We start from the raw sequence: 17624 nt of genomic DNA, 5'->3' as shown, positions 1-17624 counted from the left end.
TCTCCCTTCCCCGCCTCCCACTGCCCAGTCCCCAGGCTCCTGTGATGTTTCTCTGCCTCTCTTTGTGCGAGTCTGCTAGCTTGCCCTCTGTTTCTGTATTTCAGTGCCTTTGATTTTATTTCTTCTCTTTCTCCTATTTTCTTCACCATTTCTTTTTCTCCCCTCTCCCTGCAGATGGACACTCATTCATACATGCTCACACACACACGTGACTTCTCTGATGGGGATTTGTCTGCATCCCTGGCCCCTTTGTTCTCACTGGCCAAGAGGTGCCCAGCTCAGGATCCCCATGCACACACACTGCACCCCTTTAACCCAGTGCCCTGCCTGAGTCCTGGAAGGTGTGAATCCTTTCCACCTTGGAGCCACACGAAAGCACAAGTCACTGGATGATCTGGGCTTGATCTGCATTTCACCCCCAAATGCCATATACACACTTTCCTGTCCCTCCTTCTGTGGAGTTCTGCACGGCTTGAGTGGTCAGAGATGAGCCCCAGCAGGAGACAGGCCTGTGTCCCAGCAGGGCCCACCTCGTGCTGTCCCCTTGCTCTGACCATGGAACCACCACAAGCCTTAACAGAGGGACCCCTCAACGTAAGTTTTTGCAGAAGGAGAAGGGAATCTCTTTACAGAACAAATCCTAGACCCGGAGGTCTGCACACTGAGCTTCTAGGGGCTCTTTGATCTCTGGATCCTTTTATCTTGGTGCCTCTCAAAACCCGCTGTAAGTATGTGCTCCTGTTCCAGTCCTGGGCCCCAAGGGAAGCCCATGCTCCCCCGGCCCCCAGTTGGGGTGGTGCTGGGTGGGCCCAACGTGCCCCAGTTCAGGGGTTCGCTCCCTCTGGAGGACAGTGTGGATGGTGGGGAGGGTCCCCTCTTTGAATGGTGTCCTGGCTTGTTCTTTGAGGGGTGCTTGTTAGTTTGGCTCTGAGTGGCTACGTCAGCGCATGTGACCACACGTTTTCGGGAGTCCTTGTGCAGGAACAACAAGTGACAATGTCCCCACCAACAGGGCACCTGAGGAAACAGTCCTCTGATCCCTGCAATTCCACTTCAAGGCCTCCAACCCTCGAAGCTCTCAATAGAAACTGGCCTTGCGCTCTCACAGAACTCTAAAGAAGGAGCTGCTTGTCTCTGCTACTGAAAGGAAGTTCTTCCTTGACTCTAGCCGTATCCTTTGGTATTGGAGGATGGAGATGATCAGGAATCTTGGGAGGGGACTCCCCTCTCCTCCAAGAGAGTGTGTATGGTCTATAAGGGACCCTTCCTTACCTGGGCCCATCCCCCCGGCTTTGACACCACCTGCCACTCTTTCTTTCGTCCCCACCTTTCTGAAGCAGGTTGATATTTGACCACAAGGGCAGTGTTGAGGGGTGAGGCAGGCAGGGAGAGGATCAAGATTCCAAAGCAGCCCAGCAGCTGGGCGGCAGGGAGATCAATAAAGGGAGATAGATTGAAGACAGGTTTCTCTCACTTTTTTTCCTGCTGGCTCAGCGCCCCTGCCCGGCTCCTACGAGCAGGTGGAGGACAGAGTGGAGCCCTGGCCTCTCTCTGCCCTTCTAACTCAAACAGGTTCCTAATCCCTGGGTAGAGGGTAAATAGCCTCCAAGCACGGCCAGGATTAACCACAGAAATGCCGCTAAGGTATTTTGGGCACATTTCCCTGTCTGCCCCCGCCAACCCCATGTTACTAATTAGCCCAACAGTTTGAGAGAAGCTTGCGGGGAGTAGCTAGGAATGCCTTTGTGCGTTCCCGCAAGCCCAGGGCTGAGCTCTGGACAGTGTCTCTGGTGCTGGACTAGCTGAGGGGGACAGAGGGTTTCCGACCCCTACCCACCCACTGATTTCCACATCAGCTCCAGGGCAGGCCTCGCATTTTTTCTCTGCATGCTCCCCGAATCCCCCGGCCTCCCCTTGGCTTTTCACAGCTGGAAGGCAGGTGGGGGACAAGGGGGAGAGTGGAATCAGCTCCGGAAATCAAACGACCCAATAAAAAATTAATTGTCTAATTAAAACCATGAGGAAGCCCCTTGCCAGAGTCTGGCTCTGAGTCATCAGGGCTATAAAGGGTGGGAAAATGAGTCTCAGCTCCTAATAAATTCCTGATTTGCAGCTTGGTCTATCAGCAAAGGAGCAGGAGTGCCGAGGGTTCTGGGGGGCTAGGCCTCCTGGAGGTCACACCATCTCTCCCTGGGCCCCCAGCCCTGGTGAGCACACCCACGTCCACCCCACAAACCCAGCTCGAACCCAAGGACTGGAATCTCTCCCAGAACCACTGCTCAAGGTGGGCGAGCCTTCCCAAGACTGACCCTCAGGCTCCCTAATCTGGGGCTCATACATTTCTTCCAGATCTTTCCTCAGGAAAGCAAACATCCTGGGACTTCCCTGGTGGTCCAGCAATTAAGAATCTATCTTCCAACGCAGGGGACGTAGGTTGGATCCCTGGTCGGGGAAACTAAGATCCCACATGCCAAGGGATAACTAAGCCCATGCACCGCAACTAGAGAGCCGAAACATAGCAACAAAGACCCAGCATAGCCAGAATTCTTAAGAAAGCAAACGTCCTGGAAACTTCTCCAACTGGAGAGTTCTTCATTTAGATTAACTGATCATTGTTAGAAACAGGTTGCTGTGTGGGTGTGTTTTGACCTCATCCCCTCCATTTTTTGTGAAAAATACATTTTTACATAATTCATGAGCCAGAAACTTCCCTCTCTTAAAATTATGCTGATTTTTGCATGAATGACAGGGAATCATGCTGCAAAATGAATCCCTCTCCCCTAAAAAAGTGCTCTGCCCAGTTGACCAAATCCCCCGGGAGAGTGAACACAGAGCTATTCCAAAAAGGAGTGCAGAGTTAGGCAACTCTCGAGGGTAGATGGGGATCTGAACCTTCGCCCTGGATAACGGCAGCAGTTCTTCCCGCGGGGAGCCTGCCCCATTCCTCTATTCCCTGCCTCCCTCAGCAAAAGTGCATTGTAGACAGAGGCATGAAGTCATAATAGCAGGAGGAGGAGGAAACTGTTAGCATATAGCCTTCAACATCCTGATACATTATTTTATTACACAATACAATATGGGATGTGTATCTGCGATTAGCTTCTTTAAACAAACACAGGAGAACGAACAAAGGATGTCCTTCAGCACAGTCACCTCAGGAGGACATACATCTATACCTCCCTTGATTTAACCACTTTGGCAAAGACTCCTTTAAATTGGACTTTGTAGCCATTCTACAAATACTCAAGACAAACATGATTAGCTACAAATCATTTTTTGACTGATTCCAGAAAAGCAAGTGATTTTCTCTCCAATAAGGACATTCAAAGACTGAGTCAGGTACCCTCCGGACAGTTCCCAAAGAGGAGTTACAGAACCGGTGTCATTGCTGCCTTGTTGGAAGAAGGGCTTTTCCCCAAGGTGACTACTTGGAGGCAGTGGTGCTTTCAGTTGCATTTCTTTCTGGACACATCTGGAGTGTGTTATTTATCATTTCTGATGATCGTTTTTTTGTTCATCTGGTGGTTATTTTTCATCCTAAATAGCAAACTAAGCTTTTCCTAAGAAGGAGAAAAAGGGAAGGAAACAAATTCCTGACCCCCATCTGGGTCAGAATCTCATTTCAGATTTCAGCAAATTCCCATACACAAATGTCACCATGGTGGCTGGGTCTTTCTGCTTTCATGAACTCCAAACCTAGAGACAGGAATGTCAACACTGATTCTGATTCACCTCACAGTAACTACAGACCTACTAAGTGCAACTAGGTAATTGTTTTCTATCTGAATTGAAGATAGAAATTCCTTCCTTGATGGATGGAATCTGCATTTCTTTTCCCTGCTACCCAATTTAAGACTGCATCCTGCTCCATGGGCCTGTTGTTTTGGGAGACACTCTGGTTTCCTGGCGCCCATGTCTCATGAGTACATGACTTTGAAGATCATTTTGTCCACTTTTCTGTCCCCAGGCAAAGCCTCACAAATATTACTGGTTCTCAGCTTGACTTGCTTGGGTTGGTAAATAGAAAAGTCCTCAGTGTCCAACTATTTGCGACCCCATGGACTGTAGCCCAGCAGGCTCCTATGTCCATGGAATTCTCCAGGCAAGTATACCCATGTGGGTAGCCATTCCCTTCTCCAGGGGATCTTCTGGACCCAGGGACTGAACCCAGGTCTCCTGCAATGCAGGCAGATTCTTTACCATCTGAGCCACCAGGGAAGTCCTGACCCAGAAAGGGCATGATGGTGGCCCACCATCACACAATCTTGTGGGTGGGTGGGGGCACAGGTGCCATGCACATCAAACTCTATGTGAATGGCACCACCTAGAGTTGTGCTCCAGGAGTGCAGTGAGTGGTTGGTCCCTGGAGCTGAGCAGTGCTGCCACCCTGCAGCCCAGAGACACTGGCGATTCAGTTTTGCCCAGTATTCACAGATGAAATATCTACATTTTGACAACTAAAGGGTCAGCAACTCAGCCCCAAAAGAAGGGCTCAAAGTGGAGATTCCCTCCCCTCGCTGAGATCTAGGCTCAGAAGACAGCTCACTAGTCTTCTCTTCACAACTTCAAAGGCAGCTCCAGCCCTAGGGAAGATCTCGGGGGTATGGAACAAAGCTGATCCGACCCAAGCTCAGTGTCAGGTGATGTGGCTGGAACACAGGTCAGTCTGGGCCTAGAAATTGCAGTGAGATGTAGGATCGCTCCTGGCCTAGAGTTTGGGGAGGGATGGCAGTGGGTCATGGAGTGGTGGATGGTCAGGGTCCTTGGTGTAGAGTGAATGTTTACAATTGCCCAGGCCCTTCCCTCCTGGGCCCTCACCTGCAGGCAAAGCTGCCTTAGCCTCCTTACCCACTGCAAAGTCCATCCCACCTGGATATTCTTCTGCATCCTCTGCCAGCCCTGCTCTTCTCTCCTTCCACCCTCTTTTATGCTTTCCTCTCTGAAAGAGTCTGAACAAAGCCCACTGACCTCAGTCATTTCCACAGCATCCCCCTCAAGCATTCTCTTGGCGTGCAGGATCACTCAGACTCCGTGTCCTTACCTCACTGGGACCAAGCTCCTTCGTGTTCAGTTCACCCCATTCTGCCAGGACATCCCCAACTCAGCAGCTCCGGACACTCAGCCATCAGAGCCCTAGATGAGCCACCACATCAGAGGCTGAGACACTAGGACTTGGAAGAAAGAGTCAGCCAGCCCACAGTCAGCCTCTCCTGATGGGACTCCTCCACACTGGGCACTGCGGGCCATGTGGAGAGTCGGAGGAAAAGAATCTGGTCACAGAGAGCATCGATCTCATGTGACCAAAAAAGACATCCATTCCAGATTAACATAACAGTAATAGCCCCGACCACGGAGGTGAAACTTGCACACAGTCCATTTCAGAGGTAAGAGAGAGTGCTCGCAGCTAGGGGCCCCTCAAAGGACCCCCAGAGCATGTCAGATAGGAGCTGCCCTTGGAGACCCTCGTAGGGCCTGCGACTGTGGAGGGATCATCACATGGGTGCCCTTTGTTTCCCAGTATGCAGGTGGTGGGAGAAATGCATGCCAGCTGGGAGCTGGGATAGGGCTTCATCACCGAGCACCTATTCTGCCAGGCACTGGGAACCCAGTGAGAGTGAAGGAGCCCATGTTTCCAAGGCTGACAGTCTAGACGGGGAAAGAAACCAGAAGCAGATCTTTACAAGGCAGTGAGGGAAGGCCCTACACCGGTGCTACCCACTCCAGGCATCGTGAGGTACCACGCCCACACCTAAACCTCTCAGGGCAAAGAGAGGAGGGGGCAGGGAAGGCATCCTGAAAGGGGGGCTGATGTGAACTGAGAGTGAGTGGTACCCTTTTTCTTCCCATACTCTCCCAACTGAGGCTTATCTTCCACCATGAGAAGAATCCATTGGCTTCTTCCAAACAGTGGGGTGTCAGCACCCTCTCAGCTGCTCTGTCTCTGGGCAGAGTATTCAAAGGTGGACTGAGGTCCCAGCCATCTCTGGGGCGCCTCCTGGTCCCATCTACCCCTCCCTCATCCCTCCCTGCTAGCATCATGGCCAGGTGAGTGGATGGAGCCTGGGAGCAGGAAGGGAAGAGCCACCAGCCTCCTGGAATTACGTGCTCTTCAGTCTTCCTCCCTCGGCCTTTGTGGGTGATGCCCCTGCTTCCCCCTCATTCTCCATCCGGATCCAGCTCCCACCTCCCAAGGCTGCAGCTGCTCCCTCCCCTGCACCTTGGAAGAATGTCCTTCCTCTGCCTCCCTCCACAGGGGCCGAGTGGGAGGGAGGCGGCATCTGGCCCCATTCTCCTTGGCCTGGGAAGGCTATCTGGAAAGGGGAACCCCCCTTGCCCTGTCCTCCTCTCTGGGGAGCACCCTCCCTCCCCTCTCCACATTCCCCAGAAGTTCTCAGACTGAGATCCCTCCGACTACGTGCAGTTATGTGGTGAAATCACTGCTTTCCTGCCCCGAGGCGCCAAAGCTGGGAAGGGAGCCTGCTCAGACCTTTGATGTAGGCACGTTTTAAAAGGCCCACCTGTCCCCTCTCTCTCCCCCACCCCCAGCCTGAACTGCTGGCGCCCCTCCTCACGGCTCTGACTCCCAGGCTACCCCCGATGCGGCCTGGATCCGGTCACACAAACCCTTTCCCGCTGGGGTAATCGAACCCAACCCCCAACTGTGCTCACTCGGGGACATCTGTCTCCAGTGAATAAGGGGAGATCCCAAACTTGAGTGGTTCAGTGACACTTAAAAGCTTAGAGCAGGAAGATCTGCAGTTTCTCTTGGAGCAGGGCCTGTGGGGAGGGTCGCTCCGAAGCCCTCGTTTGATGTTGTGCTTTCATGGTTGCGGTTTGATCCAGATGTTCCCCACTTGTGGGATTTTCTCCTTGGGAGGGAGGGGGCCCTTGGCTGTAAAGACAGTTCCATCGTGCGCACATTTGGATCTCAGTGGCTGGGTGGGGGTGCTCTTCTGGCTGATGTCAAACTCTGCTCTGGACAACCCTGCCCTTTCCCCTCTGAGGATCACATCCTCTCCCTTCACGTCCCCAGCCCCTTGTAGGCTTGCTGTGCTACTGTCCAGAAGTGACTCTACCTCTCTGTTCTTCCGGCACCACAAGATGGAGCCGGAGTTGGTTCCCAAACCATGGGAAGAACAGGAGAGGGAATTCAAGAACCAGATTTCTGGCCAAAGAACAGAGAGTTATCAGAGAAATTGTGAATGGGATTGCACTGAGAACGATGAGTCCTGAAGAGGAAGTGGCCAGCCCTCCTTTACATCAATCCTATAAGGCTGGAAGTAAACCTTTCCACATTCACAAGCCCCTTGACTCCCTCCGAGCTTGAAAAGGCCAAAGCCATCCCTCCCCAAAGGCTTCATGGAAACCCTGGAAGTCTTTCCTTCCACCTCAAGAGTCTTCAGAAGGTCTTCCCACTGTCCAGCCTCCATCACTGCTTGCAATAGCGGGAGGTGGCTTCCCCAGGGACAGTGCATCAGTCATACTCAGTGGTCCTCTAAGACCCTCTGCAGCCTTCTAGATACTTCTGCCTCATGGAATCAAAAGGAGAGCTCTTAACTCTATCAAAAATCAGGTTGCTCCCGGAGTTATGTTGGTGACCACATAAACACTTGGATCCTTGCTGGCTTTGTGGAGGTCACAGCCTAAACTGGACATGTGGATGTTGAGTGACAGAGGACAGATGGATCAAAGAAACTCCAACCCCGCCGGACCAAGACACCAGCCCATGAGTGGACCCTGAAGAACTGTCATCAGCCACAAGGTTAGGTAAGTGGACTTGATTTGGGGGGCAGGGCCTATGTGGGACGAGACAAAGCCTGGGAGGCTTGGCGCAGGAAGGGGAGACGAGGAAACAAGAGAGGGCGGGAGCCAATGAGTGGACAGGAGGAGAGAGAACTGGCTCCCCACTGGAAAGAGAGGGGGAGGGATGGGGAGTCAGGCGGGAACAGCAAGGAGGCCACGCAGCAGGCTCCACCCACAGTCCCACCTGGAGAATCTGGGCAGCTGTTCCCAGCTCCCCTTGCTCTGTGTAACATCAGGGAAATGCACGTTTTGGGTATCAGCTTTTGCCCCCCAAAGGCCCTGAGGGTCAGTTCTCAGGCCTCCCCGTCCCCTTGGACTTTGATCCAGCCAAACACAGATGGGTCAGGTCATGATGTTGAGGGGGCAGGTGGCACTGGGTCCCCCTGGCTTGAATTTTTTCTTATTCCCCCATGTCCTCTCTCTCTTAAGCAGTAATTTCTCATTTTGCTTGGTCTTATATGCCCCATATGTCTCTAGCTCAGAGAACTAAGAAACACTCCATCATTCTTAAGCTGGGCCTTGCCACCTGTGGGTCCCTCCCCTCCACACATATGTTCACACAACTGGGGCAAGTGGCTAGCTTCCCCACGGCCCCCTCTGGCCCCTCTGTCCCACCACAACCCTTCTCATCTTTCCAGCTAGAATTAGAGCCTTCTCCCCTGCAGAGGGTGGGAGAGGCCTGGGCTGGGTTCCTCACAGCTGGATAGCAGCTGGGAGAGCCCCACCTGTTCTGTGCACTCACAGCAGCTCCCTGGAGAAGACCAACAACAAGAGCGAAAGGTGCTGGGCACTCGCCTGGGAAGAAGCGACTCATGCAGTGGGATGCTCTACCTGGTCCGGTCTGACCCTGGGGGAGGTCACGTGTTCAGCAAGGTGTCCCTGGTCTTGATGGTGCAGCGGAGGGGATGAGGGGAGGCTAGAGCACCTGCCTGCTCGGGCCATCCAAAGACTTGCCCCCACCTCCTCTGCCTCTCCCACTTGCCTTTACTGTGAAATGGACAGAGGCTGCCCTCATCCCTTCCTGCGGCTCCACTTCCACCATGCATTAAACCCTTTAATGCATGCCTGCATCAGCCCCCGAAGGGCCACCAGAGTCTCTTACTCCAGAGACAGATCCAGTCCTCGACTCCCACAGCTGCTGTGGATGGAGAAACTGAGATGAGACCAGAAGAAATGCTCCCATCTCCTCTCATGAGAGCACTGCAGATCCCCAGCCCCTTCCCAGGATCACACCTCCCAGGCTGACGTGAAGAACCTGAGAAGGGAAGGGTCATTAGGCCGAAGACTGGGGCCGGGAGCAGCAATGCTCCCCACGATCTGCTTATGAGTGCGTGTAAACCCAAATGTGAGGCTTCTACTTTGGTGCCATGGAAGACCCCCAGCACCTGCTGCTCGCCCTCCTCCTCTTCAGTACCATCTTTACCAAGACAGAGTTGTTTGGGCAGCCTCGACTCCCAGGACGGGGCTAAGGAGTTTGGGTGGGAGAGCAGAAGAGAAAGACACTTCCTTAGTGTTTCCTGCAAACCCTGCCAGGCTAGAGGTGCCACGATCTGGGCCCTGTAACAGACCTGCGGGATCAGTGGGGCATATGTGAGGGCCCTGGATTCATTGCAGCTGATAGATAAGACTGTGGCCAGTGGACACAGAGCATCTACTACGTGCTTGGCATGGGCCTGACACGCTGGAGGAGACCTAGAGAGGCACACATTACAAATACTGGAGACCAAACCCTATGTAATCTTACCCTCACTCCTGTTCAAACATGTGATCATATGTGGACCTCCAACACACGAGCTAGATAGAAGAAAGAACTTCCCTGAGCCTGGGTTGTCAACACTGTTCAGTAAAATCATCAGAAGGCCTTTCCTCTTGGAAGGTGGTGAACCAGAAGACCCTCATCTTGATGGGACAGGATCAGGTAAGGCTCCAGTCTGTAGGCAGGGGTATAGCTGACTTGACCCCTCAAGATGTTACCCTAGGCAAGGCAGAGAAGTGGAGGTTCCAGAAGAGGGGCATGAAGGGGAGGGTCACACAAATGGACATACAGACAGAAGGAAGGACTGGAGGAGCCAAGGGGGCGGGTAGGGAAGCAGGGTTGGAGAAATGAATGGTCTTGGCTGGACTGACAGACGACGCCAGGATGGATGGATGGCGGCTGAGGTTTGTTTACGGGCAGCCCCCAGCCCGCCATCACCAGGGAGAGGAATGGCGGCTGGCACATCAGAGGGCTCTTAGGGAAGCTCATGGAGATGATTTAGATGGAAATGAATCAGCTCCATATGGATTAAGTGTCCCCACAAATCCCAGGATCTTACAGATGAGGGGACAGGGCAAGGGCACTGGGGGGGGAGGGGGCGAGGTGGGGAGCAGCGTGGAGCTGGTGCTGGAAATGGGCCCCTAGGTGCTGGAGGTGCCCTCCCAGGGCACGATGGGCCAGCCTGACAGACACCACCCTCCCCAGTCTGTCTGCACCACCATCTCTCTGGCTGGGTACCAGGCTGGAGGAAAAGACCTTGTCTGTTGGAACATCGTCTCTGGGTAAGTTTCTGTCTGTCCCCCCCTGCCTCTGACTCTCTCTCTTTCTTCCGGAGTCTTCATGCATCTTTGCATCTTCGTCTTTCTGTCCCTCTCTTCCCTGGCCTTCTCCCTCCCCACTGTTCCCTTCTCTTCTTCCACTCCCTGGCCCCCATCACAAGTTCCCGTTCCCTCCAGCCCTCAGCTCTGCCCTCCCTCTGGCTGCAGACCTGCTGCCTGTTCTCTCCCAGGCCCCTCAGGTTTGGAGTTGGATGGGGAAACCAGGAAGGTGGTCTGAAAAGTGACTTTTTGGCTACAAAAAGTTCTTTTTCTTCCTCTCTGCCCACCCGGGCCCCAGCCCTTCCTTCTCGCAGTGCCCGAGGCAGCTTGGACGGAGCCCTGTGCTCTGCAGACTAGGGCAGGTTTGAACAGATCTGCATCCCCAGGTCACCAGCTGGCTGTGGGGTTATCAGAGGCACCATCTCCCCACACCCCTCCCAGGCCCTGCGTGGAGGGCCCCGGGGCTGTGGTTATGAAGCTGGCTGCCATGCGGACGACCTGGATCAGAGCTCGGGGTAGTCATATATGACAATTGGTTGAAATATCACAGCCGCTCTCCCCCCACCCCCATTGGTGATCTATGGGCTGCGTGCCCTGTAAAAATTATTTATCGGGGCCTCAGAGTGTCCTGATTTAGTGCTGCTGCCTCTGGGGCCGAGGGGCCTGCCTGTCCGCCAGAGCCTAAGCGTTAAACGACGCTAAAAAGTTAAACGGCCAACGTTGGGGGCTCACTCGAGGAGGCGCCATAAAGCTGTCGGAGCTGCTTAAATCAGGAGCGAGGATTCCCCGGGACATCTTCTCACCATATGCTGCAAGCCAAGAAGGCTCTCCTCACCCTTCTGCGCTCACCCCAACCCAGCCGCACACACGGGCCAGGGGCCACGTGGGCCAGGCCTGGGGTCCTGCGCAGAGCGGTCAAGGTAGACCTCCTATCAGCCCTCCCCCAGGGTCAATCGGGCAGGGCCCAAGAGGGTAAGAGGCCGCGTGTCCAGCCCTCTGCCTCGAGCCAGCGTTTCCTCGTTCAGATCCAGTTCTTAAGGACTTGCAGTGAACGGCTGCACAGCAGCCCCTTCCAGGGGCCCGTGTCGGGGCAGCGCTTTCCTGGTGCTTCACTGACAACTGTTAGTGGGTCGGACCCACTGGAATCAGTGTCTTCCTGCCTGGGTTTGAAGCAGGTGCTCTGTCCCAGCCAGATGGGGACCTCAGGTCGGCTCTCCGCCCCCACCTCCTTCCATTCACAGCTCTTGGAAGAACAGAACTCCACCCTGTGATCACTGCCCTCCTCCAGCCACCCCTGGGTGCCAGCCTGACACTCAAGGCTCACAGGCAGTCTTCCCGGCCGAACCCCAGTCCATGCTGCCACCGCCCGGCCAACGCCGAGTACGCGAGAGGGAGGTGGGTCTCCGCGGGCTGCCTATCACGCCTTCTTTCAGCAGCAGTAAAACTCACCTCTTAAAACCTCCGCTTGGGTCCCTAATATTTGCCTGGCTATATATCTCCGGTGATATATGGACAGAAATTGCTCGTAAACGGCTATAAAACCTCTCAGTTGAGCTGGGGAGGAGGCGCTTGAGGGTGGACATGGGCCAGGCTGCAGTAGGGTCGGAAGCGGAGACACTCCACCGAGCACCCCAAATTCAACCCTGGATCCCAGGACGAGGGGCCGGGGGTGGGGCCCTTGGGGGAAGGAGGGAGGAAGAGACCCAGAGAAGATCTTCAAGCCCCTCCGGTGGTGTTACAGGCTGTCTCATCTGGCTGCTCCCATGATGTGCTGTGTGGCCTCGGGCACGTCACTCAGGGGCTCTGTGCCAAGCTTCCCATTCCTAGAAGACAGTGACACACACCCAGGCTTGATGAGGAGCCACACAGAGAATTAGTCTGGCCTTTGTAAAGGAAGGAGGTTGCACATACTGGGCACTACCCCAGGTGGGCAGGGTGTCTTTGGAAGGCCTACTGTGTGCTGGATTCTTTGCCTAATCATCTCTAATCCTGACAACGGCCTGCCATGGAGATATTGTCGTCGCCACATTGTTGGATAAGAAACCTCAGATTCACAGAGGTGCACACAGGGGGTCAGTTCCCAGGGAGCAACCCCAGAGCTGGTGTCCTTTCCACAGGTGAAGATGAAATCCGGGTAACAGGAGGGGCAACAGGGGACTCTAGGGGGACTTCCGGATAAGGATGTGGGGTGCTGGGAGGCCTTCTGGGCCCCTCCTCTTCCCAAGGGTGCAGGCCTCTCACCTTCCAACACTTCAGTCCCAGTCTCCCCAGGGCCTAGGGATTTCTGCAGTGAATTCCCAAGCACTATACCTGCTGACATGGCCCTATGAAAGCCGTTCCTCCCCTGGCCCCACCAGGACTGGACCCCTGTCTCCTGGTCTCCTGGGTGGAGGGTGCTGCCCTCCCACGAAGCCTCAGGTTTCCACTTCTGCTTTGGGAGCGATTTCTCCGGGAGGTGGAATATAGTGCTCTGGCCAGAGTTTCAGAGCCCTAGGCCAGGTTCTGGTTACCCCTAATCCCCACCCCGCCCCCACCCTCCCCAGGCTTTGGATGCCTCTTCCTTCCATGGCTCCAGCCCTTCTCTTCTCTCCATGCTATATCCCCCTGGACACCCCACAGTCTCCCTCTCCCACAGCTCCCTGAGAGCTGGTCCCCCCACTGGTTTTTCCACCCTCACACTGCCTCTCCAGTACCTGGTCTCCCCTTCCCTCCACCGTGAGCCCTAGTTCTCTTCGTCCTCTTGCCCAAGTCCCTTTAACTCCTGGTTGCTGCCTACGGTCACCCACCCTTTCCCTCCCTCCTGGCGTCTTGTCTCCCTTGCTCTCCAGATGCTCCTTCCTTCCACGACCCCCAGACACTACCCGTCCCCTAATGAACCTGTTGTCTCTCTCCCCTGCCCTCCAGGATCCCCAGTATCCCACCCTTTGTCCCATTCTTGGGATGAACCAGAACAAACAGTAGGAAGGCTACCCTCTGCCCCACACCTCCCCTTTCGTGGTGGTTCCCACCCCCAACCCCACTTTTCTTTAAGTTTCCAAATCAACCTTCCTCCAATAATAATGATAAAGCAGGAAGCTGGGCCGGAGGACAGTGCAGATTTTTCTTCTTGACACGGAGTTTCCGATTAAAGGCAAAGGGACATAAATCCTCCTGCGTAATTGCTGTGCTCCAGCTTGGAGCCACTCAGAGGGGAGGTGCCCACCCCTCTGCCCCTGCCCCTGGGAGCCCCACCCCCATCCTGAGCAGGGCTCATTGCCCCCAGAGCCTGGGGCTGGGCTAGGAAGGGGGAAGGGAATGGCGCCAGGTGTCCAGAGGCTGTGGGAAGGGAGGGGCATACACCCAGCAGGGGCCCTGCTTTTCTTTCCAGGGGTCCCAGCCCCAATGATGGACCCCTGCCCATGGCCCAACTCTAAAGTAAGCACCTTTCCCTTCAGCCCAGGCAGCCCCTCAACCCCGCACATTGAGAACACGCATTATATTTCTGCAAAGCTTCTTGGCATTCATGATCTCATTTGATTCTTGTAAGGACCTTGAAAATTATTAAACAAATATCAGATGGAGGGAGGGGCCTGAGTGATCTGTCAAAACAAGGCCCCTCGTTTTAGGGGAACTTGGGCTGCAGAAGTGACTGGCTAGCGGCAGAGCTGACCTAGCCCTCTCAGAACGTGCCTTCTCACTTACAAGGAGGGGCTGACATTGCTGAAATCTATTTAACTAGGGCCTAAATAGCCTCCTCCCAAGCGGTGTTCTCACCCACCAGAGCAGTTTTTTAAATATAGAGAATGCTTGCTTTATCCCCTATGATTAGGGAAAGAAGACTCTGTCAGTGTATGTAAATTGCTCAAGGTCGAGGGTTAGGGGCAGAGCCCAGAGTACCAACACTTCCACCTTCACACTCATTCTCAGAATTTTACCTCCAGATTCTAACCTCTGGTGACTGCAGGTTGGACTCTCAGCCTGGCCAGGAAATCTGCCTCCCCTTCCCCCACCAGTGAGAACCCTCCCCAGCTCTGCCCCTCCCTTCTTTTCCATCCCTATTGCCCACTCGCCTCTTCCATGAAGCCTTCCTGATTTGAAACCCGTGGTTCCTCTCCTCTGTATCTTCCTGCACTGAACAACTCCCTCCAGCTCCTGCTAAATCAGGTCCTAGATGTGAGTGTCCCCTGTCACCAGACTAACAGACCAGGCCTGTGTGTCCTCCCTCTGAAATGCCATTTCCCAATCCCCCCTTCATCTTGCCCTCCCATGCCTGCCCCCAATCTAGGCCCAAAACACTTGTACAGCAGGCATGCAGACAGATGTGTGTCCAGGGGACCCAGCAGTCCTGTCTCCTTTTACATCAGTGGATGTGTCCACAGAACCCCAGGTGTAAACACCCATGGCTTCTGGGTTTCCCTGGCCCTCCCAGGCCATCTGGTCTGCTGTCCTCCCAGACCCCCTACTTCCCCTGTATCTCTAGGGAGCAGGGTCCTTTAGCTGAGACCAAGGAAAAGAGGAGCCACCTCCACCACATCCTCATTCTGCTTACCCACCTATGAATAAACCCAGGCCCGACCGATTCAGGCAAGGCCTCCCGAGGTCTGACCTCTAGGCCTCCTGCCTGAGCTCTTCAGACATTGGAGCTCTTCAGACATCGGACGAGTTGGTAGCTGACTGGGTCCTGACATCCTCCATGAGCCACCCAACCCACACCCACGCCCTGCCTACCCACCCTTTCCTCTGCCACAGTGAAACTATGCGGGCAGGGTCCAATGAAGACTTTGGAGTCTTCAAGAAGAATGTCCTGTCTGGGTTAGGAAAGAAAACAAGTGCAGGGGAGCAAGAAGGCCAGCCTGAGGCTCAGGTGCTCCTGCAGGGGCCTGCGTTGGTGTGCCACGCTTGGGGTGGCACAGTAGCAATGCCTGGGCTGGGGAGTCCTTGGTGTTACAATGGGTTTGGAGATGTGTGTATAGATTCTGGATGCTGGTGTAAGGCTAAGGATATTGGTGTTTCCCTGGAGATTATGTGGGTTCTCTGGGCTTTCCAGTAGGGCTCCTATGGGATTTCTATAAGGTAGTCTGCTGCTGCTGCTGCTGAGTTACTTCAGTTGTGTCCAACTCTGTGTGACCCCATAGACGGCAGCTCACCAGGCTCCTCCATCTGTGGGATTTTCCAGGCAAGAGTACTGGAGTGGGGTGCCATTGCCTTCTCCGATAAAGTAGTCTAAAAGGCCACAAAGCCCGTGCTTCTTCCTGGGCCTGAACAGGGCAGAGAACTCGGGCTATTAAAAACAAAAAACAAAAAACAAAAAAAGCCAGGTGTGAGGGAGCAGAGGTGGGCCAGGTTTCCGGAAGACAGGGATAATCTGAGGTTGCAGGCAGTGAGGCCCTCTTCACTCCACCTGGGTGCTCATGTCCCAAACCCTGATCAACAGCCTTATTTATTGACAGTAAGGGGCCAGGAGTGACTGCTGGCCAGAGACTGGGCATGTAGGGAGGAAGGACCAAGGAGAGGTACACAGGCAACCGGATAGTCTTCCTGGGTGTGCGTCCCCAACAACAACCAGGCTCTGAGCTCCCCCTCAAGCCAAAAGCCATGCCTGAGTGTTACTGAGGCAGGGGAAATCTGGAGGAAAAAGATATAGATCCTTCCTCCTGGAGACCCCGGTCTTTTGGGGTGATAGCCCCTCACCTTGGACCTAGGCAAATAAATAGAGAACTGTCCTTGCAGCTTAGTGACGGAAAACTTCCTGAGAGAGGGGGATGTGGGGCAAGGATTGGGCAGAGAGGTGGGAAGGGCAGGAGGGGGTCCCAAGCAGGAACAGGCTGAGGGCCGATTCAGAGGTGAGCAAGGGTCAGGGGAGCTCTAGCCCCAGAGGCTTGGTGAGCAGAGAGGAGTTGTCACTGAGTCCATCATCATTCACTCAGCAACCATTCGCAGGGCAGCCATGCTCCATGCAAGGCACCAGGACACACAGATGAATTAGGGAGGCAGGGACAGCCACTGGAGAGGTTCCTAGAAGCTTGGTTCCTCCTCTCAAACTTGCAGTTCTGTAAGCTTCTACCTCCATGCCTCTCCAAGCCGAAAGATGTCCATCATCCATAAGTTTAGCTTTCTTCTTCCCCAGGGTCCCACCCCTGCCCAAGCCCTTGCCCTAGGCCCTGCCACTCAAATATGCCAGTCTGGGCGGACTTTGGAGCATCTTCCGAGACACAGCGACAGCAGGAAGGACTGGGGTTAGACATTCTGAGCACCTTCCCAGCTACAAGGAGGAGGAGATCTGAGGAGCTGAGCAGGAGGCCAAGGAAGAGGTGTGTGAGCACATGAGTCCAAGCCTGAGATCCTCAGGCGGGCTCTGCATCGCGCTGGGAGAGGCATCATTCATCTGCCCAGGGGTGGAGATGGGGCAGGGGGAGAGGAATGAAAAACACCCACAGCCCATTAACCTACTTTTGCAACTTCATTAAAACAGAGTCTCCGACGTGTCGCCATAAATTGTCTTCGGAGGAAGAAGCCAGATCCAACACCCAGCTCTAGCCGTGAAGCCTCTGAGAAGAGGCTAGAATAACCAGGTGGTTATGGGGAGGGGTGTGGGTCACTGAGTGTCTGCAGGCTGGACCAGTCTGACTGCCTATCGTAGATCTCCTAGGTGGGCAAACCACTGTGTGAGAGGCAAGAAGGGGATTTTTTATTATATTATACAGTGCTGATCAAGAACCTCACAGCAACAGCAGGGATGTGTTACACAGCACAGGGGACTATATTCAGTATCTTATGATAAACTACAATGGAAAAGAATTTTTAAAAAGAATATAGATACATACAATACATGTATAGCAGAATCGCTTTGCTGTACACCTGAAACGAACACAATATTTTAAATCAACTGTGATCGTGAACATGTTAGTCGCTCTGTCATGTCCGACTCTCTGCGACCCCGTGGACTATAGCCTACCAAGCTCCTCTGTCCATGGACTTCTCCAGGCAAGAATACTGGAGTGGTTTGCCATTCCCTTCTCCAGGGGGATCTTCCTGACCTAGGGATTGAAGCCAGATCTTCCGAGTTGCAGACAGATTCTTTGCCATCTGGGTCACCAGCAGTAGAACCCTCACAGCTTTCTGGAGTCCCTTGTAACAAATCTAACAGCTCCTCTCAGCCATTCAAAGCCTCCTTCAAGAAGCCCTGTTCTGCCCCAAGGCTCCCGTTCTGCCCCGAGGCCCCCTTCTGCCCTGAAGCCGCCTTCTTCCCTGAAGCCCCCTTCTGCCCT

General features: G+C 54.2%; 1 protein-coding gene and 1 long non-coding RNA gene across 3 annotated transcripts; one reads left to right on the top strand and one right to left on the bottom strand.

The window, feature by feature from the left end:
• The first annotated feature begins 7033 nt into the window (after positions 1 to 7033).
• Positions 7034 to 16966, top strand: LOC147371465 (uncharacterized). Of its 2 annotated transcripts, XR_015163500.1 has the most exons (6): positions 7034 to 7767; positions 8548 to 9721; positions 10205 to 10341; positions 11619 to 11772; positions 16484 to 16667; positions 16829 to 16966. XR_015163500.1 is itself a non-coding variant. In XM_086398980.1 (5 exons), exons 2-5 carry the CDS (start codon positions 9707 to 9709, stop codon positions 16595 to 16597), a joined length of 420 nt encoding a protein of 139 aa, XP_086255106.1. In that variant the 5' UTR covers positions 7034 to 7767; positions 8548 to 9706; the 3' UTR covers positions 16598 to 16720. The 2 variants fall into 2 exon arrangements, 1 of the variants encoding a protein (XP_086255106.1); XM_086398980.1 differs by lacking the exon at positions 16829 to 16966 and having other exon boundaries at positions 16484 to 16720.
• LOC147371466 (uncharacterized) lies at positions 11906 to 15637 on the bottom strand. The gene is made up of 2 exons (XR_015163504.1): positions 15504 to 15637; positions 11906 to 12200 (listed from the first exon to the last, which is right to left on the bottom strand). It is a non-coding gene; the product is annotated as an uncharacterized LOC147371466 (long non-coding RNA).
• Positions 16967 to 17624: the final 658 nt, after the last annotated feature.

The sequence above is a fragment of the Bos grunniens genome, chromosome 5 (genome assembly GCF_055505025.1).
Source record: "Bos grunniens cultivar Pamir isolate PY7600 chromosome 5, Bosgru_T2T1.0, whole genome shotgun sequence".
Lineage (NCBI taxonomy): Eukaryota > Metazoa > Chordata > Mammalia > Artiodactyla > Bovidae > Bos > Bos grunniens.
The sequence above is the reverse complement of the archived record's forward strand: the minus strand, read 5'-3'. Positions and strand labels throughout refer to the sequence as shown.

Bases quoted from the DNA above. Each gene is read 5' to 3' on its own strand.
- LOC147371465 (XM_086398980.1), top strand. The intron at 10,342-11,618 runs GTAAGTTTCTGT...TTCCATTCACAG, and splicing joins TGTTGGAACATCGTCTCTGG to CTCTTGGAAGAACAGAACTC. The intron at 11,773-16,483 runs GTGGGTCTCCGC...CTTCTTCCCCAG, and splicing joins GCCGAGTACGCGAGAGGGAG to GGTCCCACCCCTGCCCAAGC.